The sequence below is a fragment of the Athalia rosae genome, chromosome 1 (genome assembly GCF_917208135.1).
Source record: "Athalia rosae chromosome 1, iyAthRosa1.1, whole genome shotgun sequence".
NCBI lineage: Eukaryota > Metazoa > Arthropoda > Insecta > Hymenoptera > Athaliidae > Athalia > Athalia rosae.
The window spans coordinates 20,133,229-20,147,294 of NC_064026.1; the positions used below are offsets into that span (position 1 = coordinate 20,133,229).

Genomic DNA, 14,066 nt, shown 5'->3' on the forward strand with positions numbered 1-14,066 from the left:
GAGTTTGTGGGAGTGACTGCCGGGGGTAGAAGCGTAAACCAAAAGCACCAAAGGCACGTCGTTCGTAATAAGAGGAGGTTGCGGACCTTGCACCTGCAAACCGCTGGGGAGCCATTCAGCTTGAAAATGATGGCAGTTACGTTGTTACGTGAAGATATACGCGAAGGACGAAGGCGGTGTCAGGATTAGATCTGAGGTGAAACGGTACAGCTTCTCAAAGGTGCGTATCACTTTGCGCATGAACTTTGAAGCCGCAAGCCTGCGGTTTATTCTTTTAACGTGTTTGCGGAGATCGCGTCGTTCCTTACGTTCATGCGGCTTGGCATAAATCCGTGCGGCAACATTTACGGATGAAAAGTATAGTAGTAGACGGGGTACGCTGTAGGTGGATATTCCCAGGAAACCGGATACCTACTCCTGCGGTAGCCGCACGAATGAAGATGTAGCAACTTTTTAATAATATATGAATACGGGTGCTTGAACAACGGCTACCTGTCAACCAGGTATAAGGTAATAACGTTTACAGTAGTTTGGATAACGGTACGATTTCGTTGCGCAATCGTGCAGGTAGTTTGGTTTGTACGACGCGAAATAAATTCCGAATATCAGAAGACACGTTTCGGTATTGCCCCGCCGGCGACGCGGGTACGTAATAACGAATGAAAAAATATAAAAAAGTTGAAAAAAATTCGGAAATGTGAGCGGCGCTTTTCAGATTCCTAATTCGATCTTGCGTCTAGCCATTATACCTGACCACAGGATACACTTGATTGCTGGGTATTAAATATATAAAATCACTTATACTCATACAACGCAGCTGTGCTTTCCTAGAGTATTTCTGTATTATGAAAGGTTATTTAGTGATGAAATTTATGGATAATCACTGGCCAATTGACCTTCTCTGCAGCTTTCCAGTCCTTTCCTGTTCACATAATATAGCTACCCAATTTCGAAACACAGTGACTGACAAATTTTTCGAAATTTTTTGTTCCAATGGAGTCTTGCGAACATGGTCAACCAACAATGTGAAGAATTGACGGGCAGATCAGTGGCGCGTTGATAAAAAGTGGTCCAGTAGATTGATGGGTACGGTCATCGAAGTGTTTTGCATTTTGTCCATCAGTTTGAGGGTTGTATAGGGTTGAGATGTTTGTCTGTCGTGTGTTTCCGGTAAACTCCGGGCGCTGCTGCTGCTGCTGCTGCATGCGGTTTCAACCCTTATGTGCGTGCGATGGGGGTTGGCGTTTCTATGGTGGGGGTAACAACCGACCGATCGGAGGCTGCGAGGAGTCAAAAGAGCCAGTGGAGGTCGAAACAGGGAATCCTGCTCCAGTCGCGCGCCAGCCACCGAGCAGAGAACGTTCCAGTTGGCTCGTTCTTGGTTGAGAATCGAGCGTACGTTTGTAATTTACAATTTTTAACAGTTCAGTTAAAATGACGAGTACTCAACGGAGTTATTCATCACCACGATAAATCACACGCCGATGTTTATTTTGAATCGAGAAAACGAGAGATATACGTATGAAGATCTCTAGTAGATCCGCGTTTGAAATTTATCTCAAGTGGATTTCCTAACTCGGGTTCAAGTCGCGAAAGGAGTTATATATTTCACGAAAATTCGATTTCAAGTTTTTTCTACGCAAGTTGGCAGCCGATAGTCGATAGCTTATACCTGCTGGTGAATTGATCAATTCGGAAGTGTCTACTCTAAAAGAGAATGGATTACCTTACCACTGTTCGGAAATGTCGAAAAACTCGGAACCCCGTTGAAAACGAAAAGTGCAAGTGTAAGCGATCCGCAATCGGAAATTGAATCTATCGATCGTTCGCATTTATAGTACATGATGAGATGAATTCGTTTTTTGCACACTAAATTTCTAGTGACTATGCATTTGAACAGGTGCTAATTATAGGCGTACTGCCAATAAATTTAGTGGAGTGTGACGATGAATGTGTTACCGATAATAACTCTTAGTGCAGCAAAGAGTTATACCTTCGGTGTGAAACAGTTTTAAATTCATAGCGAAGTGTCGGAACGTGCCGGGAATAAGGTCCAGGCGTAAAAATTATCCGCAAAGGGGCGCAGGAACTCCAGAAGAACGACGTCGTCGCGGCGTCCTTACCGATGAAAAAAGAAGAGTGGTAAAAGAATAGATGGAAGTTGGACGAAAAAATATCTTCGTAACGTACACGCCGTCGTTATGTTTTCACGACAGCTAAGAGATCATCTCCGTGCATCATCAGCGGGTGGCGACAAGTGCGCGTCGACAAGTTGACTAATTAGAGAACCTTGTGATGACAACGATACCAGAAAGTCCCCACACAACTTCTTAACATGCGAGCATCCGCTAGTGAATCGAAATTCATTGTCATGTTCGTTTTGTCGTTGGCACGTTTGTTAATTCCGGCGTGCCACGTGCTAGCTGTTACCAGCGCACCTCCGCCTCGGTATGACGTACCCGATCATTGCCAGTGGGACACTCGTCAAGTTGGTTCATTGACTTGTAACTATCGCGTGTTTGTCAATGACCCGAGGATATCGAACTTTTCAATGATTCCGGCTGAGCACACGACGGGATTGAAAATAAGTTGCGACAGGGAAGAAAAGACGCATGGCGAAATTGACGAGGAAAGTTTTACAAACTTGTATCGGTTACGTACGTTGCAGTTGGACGGATGCAAGTTTGCTCTTTGGCCTGCCAAAGCTCTGAGCGGACTTCGAGACCTGCGAAATTTCACGGTGAGGACATTCAACATCGAAGGCTCAAGGATTGGTTTGGAAATAGCACCGAATGCGTTCCAGGCAACATCGCAGATAGAAAAGATTGACCTATCCTCGAACGGCATATGGTTGTTTCCCGAACACATTTTTTGCCCATTGTCCAGCCTCGTCGCTTTGAATATTTCTTGGAATTTGCTGAAGGATGTCACCGAATTGGGATTCAGCGATGGCATCGATCCACATTCCACCCACATCCAAGACTCATCGCTCGCACCATTTCCCTGCTCCCTGGACATTCAGACTTTAGATATTTCCCGCAATCAGTTTTCCGTCCTACCGGCGTTTGGATTTTCCTCGCTTAAACGATTGAAGACCCTTATACTATCGGGAAATGCGATTTCCATAGCTGCCGACAAAGCGCTTCACGGTCTGAGGTCTCTGGAGATCTTCGATCTATCAAATAACAAAATCGTCGCTCTACCAGCCGAATTGTTCCGAGAAGCAACCAAATCCATAAAAGAGTTGCACCTGCAGAACAATTCTATTAGTGTCCTGTCGCCTGGACTCTTATCTGATCTACAGCAACTTGTCTCGCTAGACTTGTCCAAGAACCAGTTGACAAGCTCTTGGCTTACTTCGGGGACATTTTCAGGGCTGATTCGGCTCGTTCTTCTTGATCTTTCGCACAACAGGATCGAAAAACTTGATCCAGCACTTTTCAAGGACCTCTACACGCTCCAGATTCTTAACCTGCAGTACAACGAACTCGAAACCATCCCAGCCGACACGTTTTCCCCGATGAGCAACTTGCACACTTTGGTCATAGCGCACAACCACCTCACCTATTTGGATGCTTATTCGTTAAACGGACTATTCGCCCTGTCCCTTTTAGCGCTTGATTCAAACCTACTGGAAGGGATTCACCCGGACGCGTTTAGAAATTGTTCCAGTATGCAGGATCTCAATTTGGCGGGTAACAATTTAGAGAGCGTTCCTGTCGCACTCAAGGATATGCGGATGTTGAGAACCCTCGATCTTGGCGAGAATCAGATTCGGAGTATCGAAGAGCCGGGATTCAGAGGTATGACCAGCCTGTACGGTTTGAGATTGATAGGCAATGAAATAGTGAACGTAACGAAGGCGGCACTCGCAGAGGTACCTGGATTGCAAATCTTAAATCTCGCAAGGAACAGAATTGAGAACGTTGAAAGCGGTGCGTTCTCTGGGAGCCTCGCGTTACAGGCGATCCGTCTCGATGCTAATCTCTTGCAAGACATGTCCGGCATATTTGTAAGTGCTCCGGGTCTGCTATGGTTGAATGTGTCCGACAACGTAATCGAGCACTTCGATTACAACTTCCTACCTCAGGGTTTGCAATGGCTCGATATGCACAAAAATGCAATCATGGACCTGGGAGTGGTCTCCACCGGATTACGGCTTCAAACTTTGGACGTTTCGTTTAACAGGTTGACGCGAATACATTCCAAGTCGATTCCAGACTCGGTTGAGCTTCTATTCGTTAACGACAATCTGATTCATACGGTGGAACCGCAAACGTTTCTCGGCAAGGATAATTTGACGAGGGTCGATCTCTACGCTAATCAAATAATCGGTATGGAACTGTCCGCACTCCAGCTATCGCAGATACCCGAGCTCAGACCCTTGCCGGAATTTTATATAGGTGGTAATCCATTCATATGCGACTGCACGATGGAGTGGCTTCAACGAATAAATTCCCTCGCCTTACGCCAGCATCCAAAAGTAATGGACCTCGCCTCGGTGTATTGCAGACTTCCCTACGATAGGCACAAGTCATTCGCTCCTCTTCTCGAGGCTAAACCATCGCAATTTCTCTGCACTTACAAGGCTCACTGCTTCGCTCTCTGCCACTGCTGCGACTTTGATGCTTGCGATTGCGAAATGACCTGCCCGACTAACTGCACCTGCTATCACGATCAGTCGTGGTCAGCGAACGTGGTGGATTGCTCAACCTCGGCATACAAGAACTTGCCCGGTCGACTCCCTATGGATGCGACTGAGGTATACCTGGACGGAAATAACTTCGGGGAATTGAATTCGCACGCTTTTATTGGCAGAAAGAATCTGGAAGTTTTATACGCAAACGACAGCAATATCGTTGCCATTCACAACAACACTTTCAGCGGTCTGAGGCGTCTTACGATACTTCATTTGGAGAATAACAAAATAACGATACTCAATGGGCTGGAATTCATAGCGCTCGAAAGTTTGAAGGAGCTATACTTGCATAATAATCTCCTAACATACATCGACAATGGAACGTTTCTGTCCCTACGTCATTTGGAGGCCATCAGACTGGACAACAATCGATTGACGACATTTGCAGTTTGGCAGTTAGTGCAGAATCCATATCTAGTGGACATTAGCCTGTCCAATAACCCCTGGAGTTGCGAGTGCAGTTACCTCGATAACGTTCGCGAATGGATATCTCAGAACAAAGAAAAGATAGCGGACTGGAAGCGGGTATCTTGCGCTCTGGGATCCCCCATCGTCGGTCCCGGAAATGAATCCGCCATAAACTGTGCAGCGCTAACAGGGGCGACCCCCGCGGTGGAAACGCGTCCCCTGGAGGGTTACCTCCCCCTGCTTCTAGCCACGGCGGTTCTATTTTTCGCCATGGTCGCTCTTCTTTGCGGAGCCTTCAGACACAGACGTACGCTTCGCGCCTGGGCAGCTAGCAGATGTGGTCTACGAGCCTGCTACAAGACCGCAGCCTTTGAGGACAGAGAGAAACCGTTCGATGCCTACATTTCTTACTCGGCTGTAGACGAGGCCTTCGTATCACGTGTCCTGGTACCGGGCCTCGAAACTTCGTACAGGCTTTGTCTTCACTACAGAGACCTTGGTGCCGGTGCGAATGTCGCTGATGCTGTCGCTGAGGCAGCAGATTCCTCGAGGCGAACAATCCTCGTCTTGTCGCGAAATTTTCTACACGGAGAATGGGCGAGATTCGAGTTTAAAACGGCGCTCAGAGACGCTTTGAGAGGTAAGGGACGATCGGTAATTTTGCTTCTGGTCGGTGGCGTCAGCCCAAAGGATCTGGATTCCGATCTAAAGAGAAGGATCTCGTCCCACACCGTCCTCCTTTGGGGGGACAAATTATTCTGGCAGAAGTTGCGGTTTGCGATGCCGGATGCTCCGCCAATCCCCGTTCTGGAAAGGCCCCTTCCGTTACCACCGCCGCCTCCGCCACCTCAGCATCACTGGGCATAGACGGAAGCAATTCGTTAGGTGAGACTAAGGGTTTTTGTTGCTCAACTTTTTCACGTTTTTCTTCCTTTCTCACCCGTTCTCGTAGCCTAAGGGTATGACAAGGCTGAAAATCACGCCTTGTGGAGGACTACAAGGATGCGAATATCTCAAATACCTAGCCTGTCTCGAGGTAGTCACGGCGAATGTGTTTTCATACAGCGCCAATCAAAAATTTCCTCGAGTTTTCTTGCGCCGCTTTACTCACGACCGTGAGGGTTAACGTGCTTTGATCATTTCACGAGGATCTTATCGTTGCGCGTGTCATCAAGACAGTTCTACTCTGTAATTACGCGGCCTTCCTGCCATCACGACTTCGCAACCAAGCGACGTTCTTGCGGTAGAAGAAACATTAGTTACCGACTACACATTTTCTACTTGCAGTTCCGCAAGGCATGAAATTGCATTGCTAACGCTCGTTAGAAATATCTTGAATTATTTCACATACGATGTGGAGAGAGTCGCTCGATACATTTTTTCTCACTCAAAATGAGATGAAAATTCTTTCGATGTTTGTAACCTACCTCCTTATTGTCTGATACCTCGAAAGACGGAACAAAAGCAAAGTTCGTCAGCCCGGACAATGTTTTTAGAGAAATTCATACGGTTTTATTTTTGGTAGACTGTTCCCACGTGGTGGTTGAAAACATTAACACGGCAACCATCAGCGACGAACATTCGGATATTTTTTTGTCGTATAATCGGAGTATAAAATCGTATAAATCAAGCGAATCGAGGGCGGAGGGAGTGACGCGGGGGATCTCGTTTGTTAATTGTGGGAATATGAATAGAGGGATTTTTCGTCGGTAGAAGTTCTCGAGGGGTTACGTGCGCGACGGGCGCGCCATAAATCATATTAAATCCAACATTATACGGGTACTCGTAAAAATTGGAAAAGTCGGGCACCGTCGCCGTGGGTTTATTCGGGGTGTTGCCAGGAGGGGGGAGGGAGGGGGGGGGAGGGAGGGAGGGAGGAATCGTGGGCAGGCGCGGGGAGCCGATGCGGCGTTAAAAGATACGTCCCTTCATTGAATAGTGATTTTCGTCGGCTCAGACGCGAGTCGGGGCAACAACGTTGTACTCGCGTGTCTTCGAAGGGGTAAAGTGGCGAACATTGCCCCCGGAGCGGAGGGTCTCTGGCGAGCGCCGGTCGCGTTTTGGAACAGACCTTCGCGGTGAAACGTTCACGGGAACGCGGACGCGAGACGGGACCGCTTCCATTAACGGCTGAGCCGCCGATAAGCTGCAACGATACCCCTCCCTCGTGGGATTACGCAAAAAATACATTTACACGCACAATAGGTTTGAAAGACTTATTGTCATGCGTAGCGTCCGAACACTGTGTGGCGAGGAAATTGCTATTTCACGCCTTCCTCTCCTCCTTCGCATCGCTAACAGCTCTTCCTGTCGTCGCATCATTGTTGTTCTCGACACTCTCGCTTCATTGTTCCTGTCTGCCCTCGCAGTTCCTGCCGTGTTTCACGGGACACGCTATTACGCGCAGTGGTTAGTTCACCGGGCCGACAAATCCACGAGGATTAAACCGATGACGTTAACATTTTTCCTTCATGATTATCGATAACACGTCACAAGCGTTTGTCGCGTAACGAATCGCCCTCCGTTACTATTTTATACCGAGGTTTGACTAATCGTTACGGATACATTTCCACTTCATGTATTCGATCTGATATTTCTCGATCAGAGTACCCGCCTACGTACCTACAGATATATGAACAATACCGCCGAGCATCCGAAGGATTTCACTTCATCGCGAGTTTACAAAATGAAAAATAAAAAGGACAATGAAAGAAAAGAATATCAATTCCACCACAAGATTCGGTGGGAATCTTGAGAAACATTTCGCTCGTCGGGAGGTAATTTTGATGGAAAATAATAAAGACTAGCTGATGTATTTTTAGCTCTTGAATTCGAATACATTTTTCATGTACCGTTCCGCTTGATCCTAACGTGCGACAAATTTGAATGTTTGATCATTATCCGCGAGCATTCAACTGGAAGCTGAACCAAACAGCTTTGTAGAGTTTCAAGTTTCAATAGTAGTAAAAAAAAATATATATATATACACGACGTTAGTTACAAAATCAGGTAGCTGTGAGAACATGTTATAGCCTTTCATTCGGTAATTTTCCACTTTTTGTTTCGCACAACGGATTTCAGTGACCCTCTCTTTGTTCGTCTATTAACCGTTTGAGGAATTGAAGGCCGTGGATATAAAGGTGAGGTAGGATGAACCCTCAGGAAAAGCAAAACGCTCACCGTCCCAGGCAACACCCCGTGGCGCTAACAACGGACCGCAAACTATTCGCCGCGTAGAAATTGTTGGCTTTGTGAACGTTGGACGACGTATCGAACGAGCCCCAGGGCTCCAGCGCTTTTCTTCTAGGAAAAATCAATTTTCTATCCCAACGAAATCGTGTGTGTGTGTGTGTGTGTGTCTGTGTGTGTGTTTTAACATACGTACGCATTGCGTTTGCGTGTGTGCGAGATTGCAGGGGAGCTGTCACTATCCATTGAACGTTAAAATCATAGGCGGACACGGAGCCTGGAGGGCGTAAGCCGAAACATGACGAAAATTTGAAAACACAATCAATCTGTCGATCAGGATATAGAAGAAATCGCGGGTACGCCCTATAGTCGCACGCTACGAGGGGGGATTACGGATATCTAGGAAATTGCAGAAATTAAGTTTCACGCCTACTTATTTCACGATCAACTGCTTATAGATGCGCTTTGATGATTCAGGGAACAGCTGACGTGGTAATAAATTTTTTTTATTCTTCTCTCATGAAGATATAAGTCATTGAGCTAAGGTATAAGTACAAGCATTACGAATGATGTTTGGATATCGTGATACAGAGCTTGTTTGTCCGGTTACCGTGTAGCTAAAAATTCTGACTACGATTCCGTTGAAAATATCCGTCTGAAGGAACAATTTGATTTATTTATTTCTCTAGCGCTCATTAGCTGTCTGTAAGGTGAATGAACAAACTTCAATAACTGCTTGTCTAACCATCGATCTTCCGCGGCATCGTCTTTATTAGGGAAATGGAAATGATGCAATTCACAATTGAAACGGCTCACCTCGGTACGGTGCACGTTTACCCCACGTTTATATCACAGATTAAGAGGTGTTCGGAAGTGCAGCAGCTGATGGAAACAGCGTGCTTTCCGACTTTCGAAGCTCGGTATAGTTTTTCGCCACCCCTCATTGTACGACCTCTCGAAGTCAGTTATACGCTCGGCATAAAAGCCCGGAACCAATCGAAATTGAAGGATCGAAAATATGTATACCAGCAGCCAGCGGTATACGCCGTTTCACTGTTTTCCGCGTACAGCAATCGCGCGTTTGGAGGATCACTTGTAAAACGTTTTTGTTCGATAGCTTCGAAATTTAAAAAGAGGTTTTCGAACACCGGGAGCTTTTTCGGCTAGTATATAATACATTAAACCAATATCTCCCTGCACTGTAGTGTAACAATGTGAAGCGAAGGGCTTTGCTTGTTCGACAGAGTAAACACAAAGGGTCACTGCAAACAACTGTTCTACCCGTTCCTTTTTTTATCTCCTTCCCTCTCTCTCACTCCCTCTCTCTCCCTTTTGTATCTATGGTTGTATAATTTTTTTTCATCATTTTCCAACACACGAAATAATAGGCATATAAAGTTACCAAAAAGCAGTCCTCTAGAAGTAAATCATATATAACCTCGGCAGCGAGTCGCTCGGTATAGTTCGCCCTCGTTAGAAAGGTGATATCCAATGAGAGAAAGACAGTGCGGGAGAAAAGGCCGCGGTGTGAGATATGAAAGGAAAAAAAATGGTAGAGGAAGGTTGTTAGGAAAACGAGAGAGACGATGACGAGAAGGAGAAAAGATTCACTCTCGTACCCAAGACGGTTGCCCTCGCTGCAGCTACCGTAGGCAGCAGACACCCGATCGGAGCAGGTAGCAAACGGAAATGATTGCGATGCTCTTCGCCGCGGTAGTCGAAAGACAGATTTCTGATGCCACGTAGTCATCTTCAGCTCCGGGACCCCACCCTCCGTGGAGAAGATCTTCGGACAAAAGAGCAGCGGCTTCGAATGCAGGATATATACAGACCTTTTTTCTCATACTTTTCTTTTTTTATTTTTTTTTTACGGCTGACGACGCCGGTTCATGTATAATAACTCGGTCGTGCAGTGTGAGTTGCGGGTCAACTACGTGACCAGGTAATCGACTCACGAACACGTGAAAAAGGTACGCGCGTCCCTGCAAAGATGTTGATCGCTTTGGCGGGACAGATGTTTTACCGCTCATGCAGCAAAATACCGACGCGGCGACGACGATGCTCACGCCGCTGCTCACACCTCTGCTTTGAAAAGTATAGTCAGGGAAAGGAGAAGAAGATACAAGCAAATAATAGGGGCTCTACAAGCCTGTACAGTTTTCAATAAAGACCCTCTCAAATTTAAATCGGGCAGATCGTGTTATTCTTGCGTAACATTTCAACCGCCTTTGTACAAAATTTACGGACGAATGAACCAGACAGCGAACGAACAAACGGGCCTACGCGTCGCGTCTCTCGACAATAAAGAATTTCGGGAAACTAGTTTTTCTATGGGTTAAAAATCCTCGTGACCTCGAATTCCCCGGGACCGAGTACCAGACTTGGGTTTCTGGGTCCAAGACCGGGTCGGGACCCGAGACGGAGTTTCTATTATAAATTTTCGCCTATTTATCGAGCTACGTATAAAGAGAACGCGCAACGGTGCGAGACGCGTAGGTATGCGTGGACGTAAATTTTAAACCTGTAGATAGGAGGCGCGCGGAGATTGACGGTTTAAATCCAAGGGGCATTTCAGCGTCTATTCGGTTCGTCGGTGGAAGCGTGAAGACGGCAAACCACGCACTAAATTGCTGTGCCCGCACCTTTTGGATACAAAATTTTCGGCCATTCATTTTCTCCGTCGAGCGAACAAATCTCACGGATTTGTCGTGTTACATTGTAAGAATGCAATCGGTGAACGAGACTGACTCGGAGCCTTAAAAGAGTCGGTGAAATTGGAAACAAACTCCATTTCGTTCGATTCTAAAAGTCAGATAATTTTCCATACGAAATTAAATTTTCTCCGTCCGACGTAGTAGGGTGGGTAGGTACGTAATACCGTGGCGTGTTATAGAAAGACGACGATTTTCGTCCGATTCTCATTCGCCTCGTATTTTATTCCGAGGAACGCGATCGCGAATGTGAACGCGTTAAAATGAATCGAAAAACAATAGACAAGAGGAAAAGGAAATAGGAATGTTATTGGACAACGATCCGCCATCCAACGGTGCAGCTCCGGCGCGGCCGGCGCGTCGGTGGCGGCATTGGCGCCTTCGTCGAACACACATTTGCATGTGACGCGCTCTGCGTGCGAGTTCCCTCTTTTACATTTTATACGTATATATCTATAATGCCTGCGTTCCTTCGCCTGCAGCACCGTCGTTCCGTGCTGTACAGACCGTAAGGGTAGAATACGCTACCCATAAGTCGATCTTCGTATGGCGCCGAGTCGCCAAATGCACCGCGACCATCTATTTATCTCTACGTAAAACGAAAAGAATTTTATTTGCTCAACAAATAAATGTTACTACGCTTTATAGATCCGAATAAGCGACTCGTATTCCGACCACGTTTTTGCATAATCATTTTTAGAAACGGTCGTTGTATCGCACCCTCCATACCTTATTTTAGTACGTACCTATATACATGCGTACATATATGTGAGTGGGACTACGACTCAAACGTTGGTGTAACTGCGCAATGTGCTGAGCTATTGTGGTACGCTGAGTGCTTTCGAGTGCTTTTAGAACCCTTCGCTTGACGTTTAGAATATCGATGTTATATCTCAATAACAACAACAAATATTTGTAAATTCATCTGCCACGCATGAAATTTTAAAGTTATATCGAAAACGAACGACTATAGATTCGAAAAAAAAAAAAAATTATTTTACCATCCCCTCAGTTCGCTCATATCCAAATCGGAGAGAACATTGGAGGGAACCTTAGAAGAGTCTAATGGTATATTTTCCATCGTGTTACAGATACGCGGCTAATTTTTATCAGCGTCATGTACCAGGGAGACAGTGTTACCTGGAACCACCAAAGAAAGGTTCGTGATGAATGTTCTCTCATTGTCAGAACTAATTTTTCCTTTGTATGTCTATCGTTTTGTTTGGTTTTCGCGAGTTCTTAAGATTCTGCGAATTGTTGTAAATTAAGCATAAGTGATTAAAGTTTTAATATTATGTTCCAGAATTCAAGCGTGGAGGCTCTTCTCTTCAGCGTTAAAGCAAAAAATTTCTTAAATGTCTTCGTATATTATAAATATATTTACACAGATTACGTAGCTAAAATTATTTCTATTCAATTAGCTTTGTAGTGTTTTACAAAATAGACGGGACAAAATATTCAATATCGCGCAACGACATTTTTTCTAATTAAACACAACAAAATCATAATAATAATTATATTAATAATAACAATAATTATAAACGTTTCACTATTCCCTTCGTTCATCCTACTGCGATTGGTAGACATATAAGCCGATATTTATGTAAATACAAGTTTTGTATATTTGTAAAATAATTAGAATATTGTATGATAATAAAATTATTTATATACATATATATGTATATGTATATGTATGTATATATATACACATAAATATAGCAAAGTGAATATTGCTCTACTTATTCAAACGGCGAGTAAAACCGTGTAGGATCGGAAAAAACCTTAAGCCACACGATAAATGTAAAAACCACCACATACCTATATTTATTTGCCATATTCTTCAAACCGATTTCAACGGACGAGAAACTGAACTCGCTTGAATAAATCACTATCCGAATTCTTTCGCTTTGATCTTGAAGTTGAAGTTACAGAATTCCCGAAGTTTCTCCATTTTTTGAACACCCTCACTTTCGACGGCTAACTTGTATAGTTGCAGGTAAAGTGTATAATAATGTAATTAGGAAAAGTGCAAAGATAAAGTTATGAATATAATTTAACCAATTTATTCATCTTCACGTTGTTTAAGCTGCTAAAGTTCACAACAAGTATGACACAACGTTATTCCACCGTGTTCAGAGGTAAGCTTAACAGGAAATGTACGAGAGAGTTGCGGAGTCGGCTATTCAGTTTTCAGTTATAAGAGTCGGGGCTCTTCAAAAGTACCGAGAATCGGATTAAGGTTTATAAAGTGTGCGCATCATAGGTACGGTCATTTGCGCGTTACGTTACTTTTGCGCGTATGATCTCGACGTGATTACATACACATGTACGTATAAGTATGAGTGGAAGACGAAATCTTATGTATTTAGTATGAAGTTTGAAGATAAAGCCGTGAAATCCGCGAAGTTATTTGTGCTCTGCATTCATAATTTACATTTAATTACATTCTGGGGGGGGGGGGTTTCCGAGTAGCAATTTTACGCTGCTCTTGTTACGACCTCATTTTTTCAATTTTCTTAACAAAGTAACCACTTACAATTAAACATACATACGAATTTAAACGTTACAAATTTTTTACGTTCTGCTTCGCATGTCTGATTGTTTCAAATCAATGAAATTCGCTCAACGCATCGAAATCAAAAACGTCGAAACTTCCTTGATAATGTTCTGCGAATGTACCACGAAATCGATAGTTGAATAAGACAGTTTTACAGAAAAAAAAAACCATTACCTTCCAGTAATGTTGTCTCAACATTTGAAAACCGCTAATTGTACGTATGCGTAACAGGCTGGGTGAAACGATAGTCGTACCGTCTATTATGTACCACTCACCTCTGAATCCAGACATTAGTTACGTTGTACGTGGAAGATAATTAGAAATGTATTTGAAAGCTTTTACGTTTCGAAGTAATATAAGAGGCGTACCCACTTCATCATTCTGTAGAGAAATTAATCAAATTTGTGTCAGGTTCGATTTTACACATGCAGGTTAATTGCTAACGGATTTTTCGAAATATGCATATATTTTCGGTATTTAAATGAAAACAAAAAGTTTCAAG

The 14,066-nt window shown here is 44.4% G+C and overlaps 1 protein-coding gene across 1 annotated transcript; it reads left to right on the plus strand.

Annotated features, from left to right (window-relative positions):
- Positions 1-558: 558 nt before the first annotated feature.
- LOC105684862 (toll-like receptor 6) lies at positions 559-13,150 on the plus strand. The gene is made up of 3 exons (XM_012398549.3): positions 559-5,992; positions 12,099-12,166; positions 12,311-13,150. The coding sequence occupies exon 1, from the start codon at positions 2,336-2,338 to the stop codon at positions 5,972-5,974; it is 3,639 nt and encodes a 1,212-aa protein (XP_012253972.3). The 5' UTR covers positions 559-2,335; the 3' UTR covers positions 5,975-5,992; positions 12,099-12,166; positions 12,311-13,150.
- Positions 13,151-14,066: the final 916 nt, after the last annotated feature.

Bases quoted from the DNA above. Each gene is read 5' to 3' on its own strand.
- LOC105684862 (XM_012398549.3), top strand. From the start codon at position 2,336: ATGCGAGCATCCGCTAGTGAATCGAAATTCATTGTCATGTTCGTTTTG.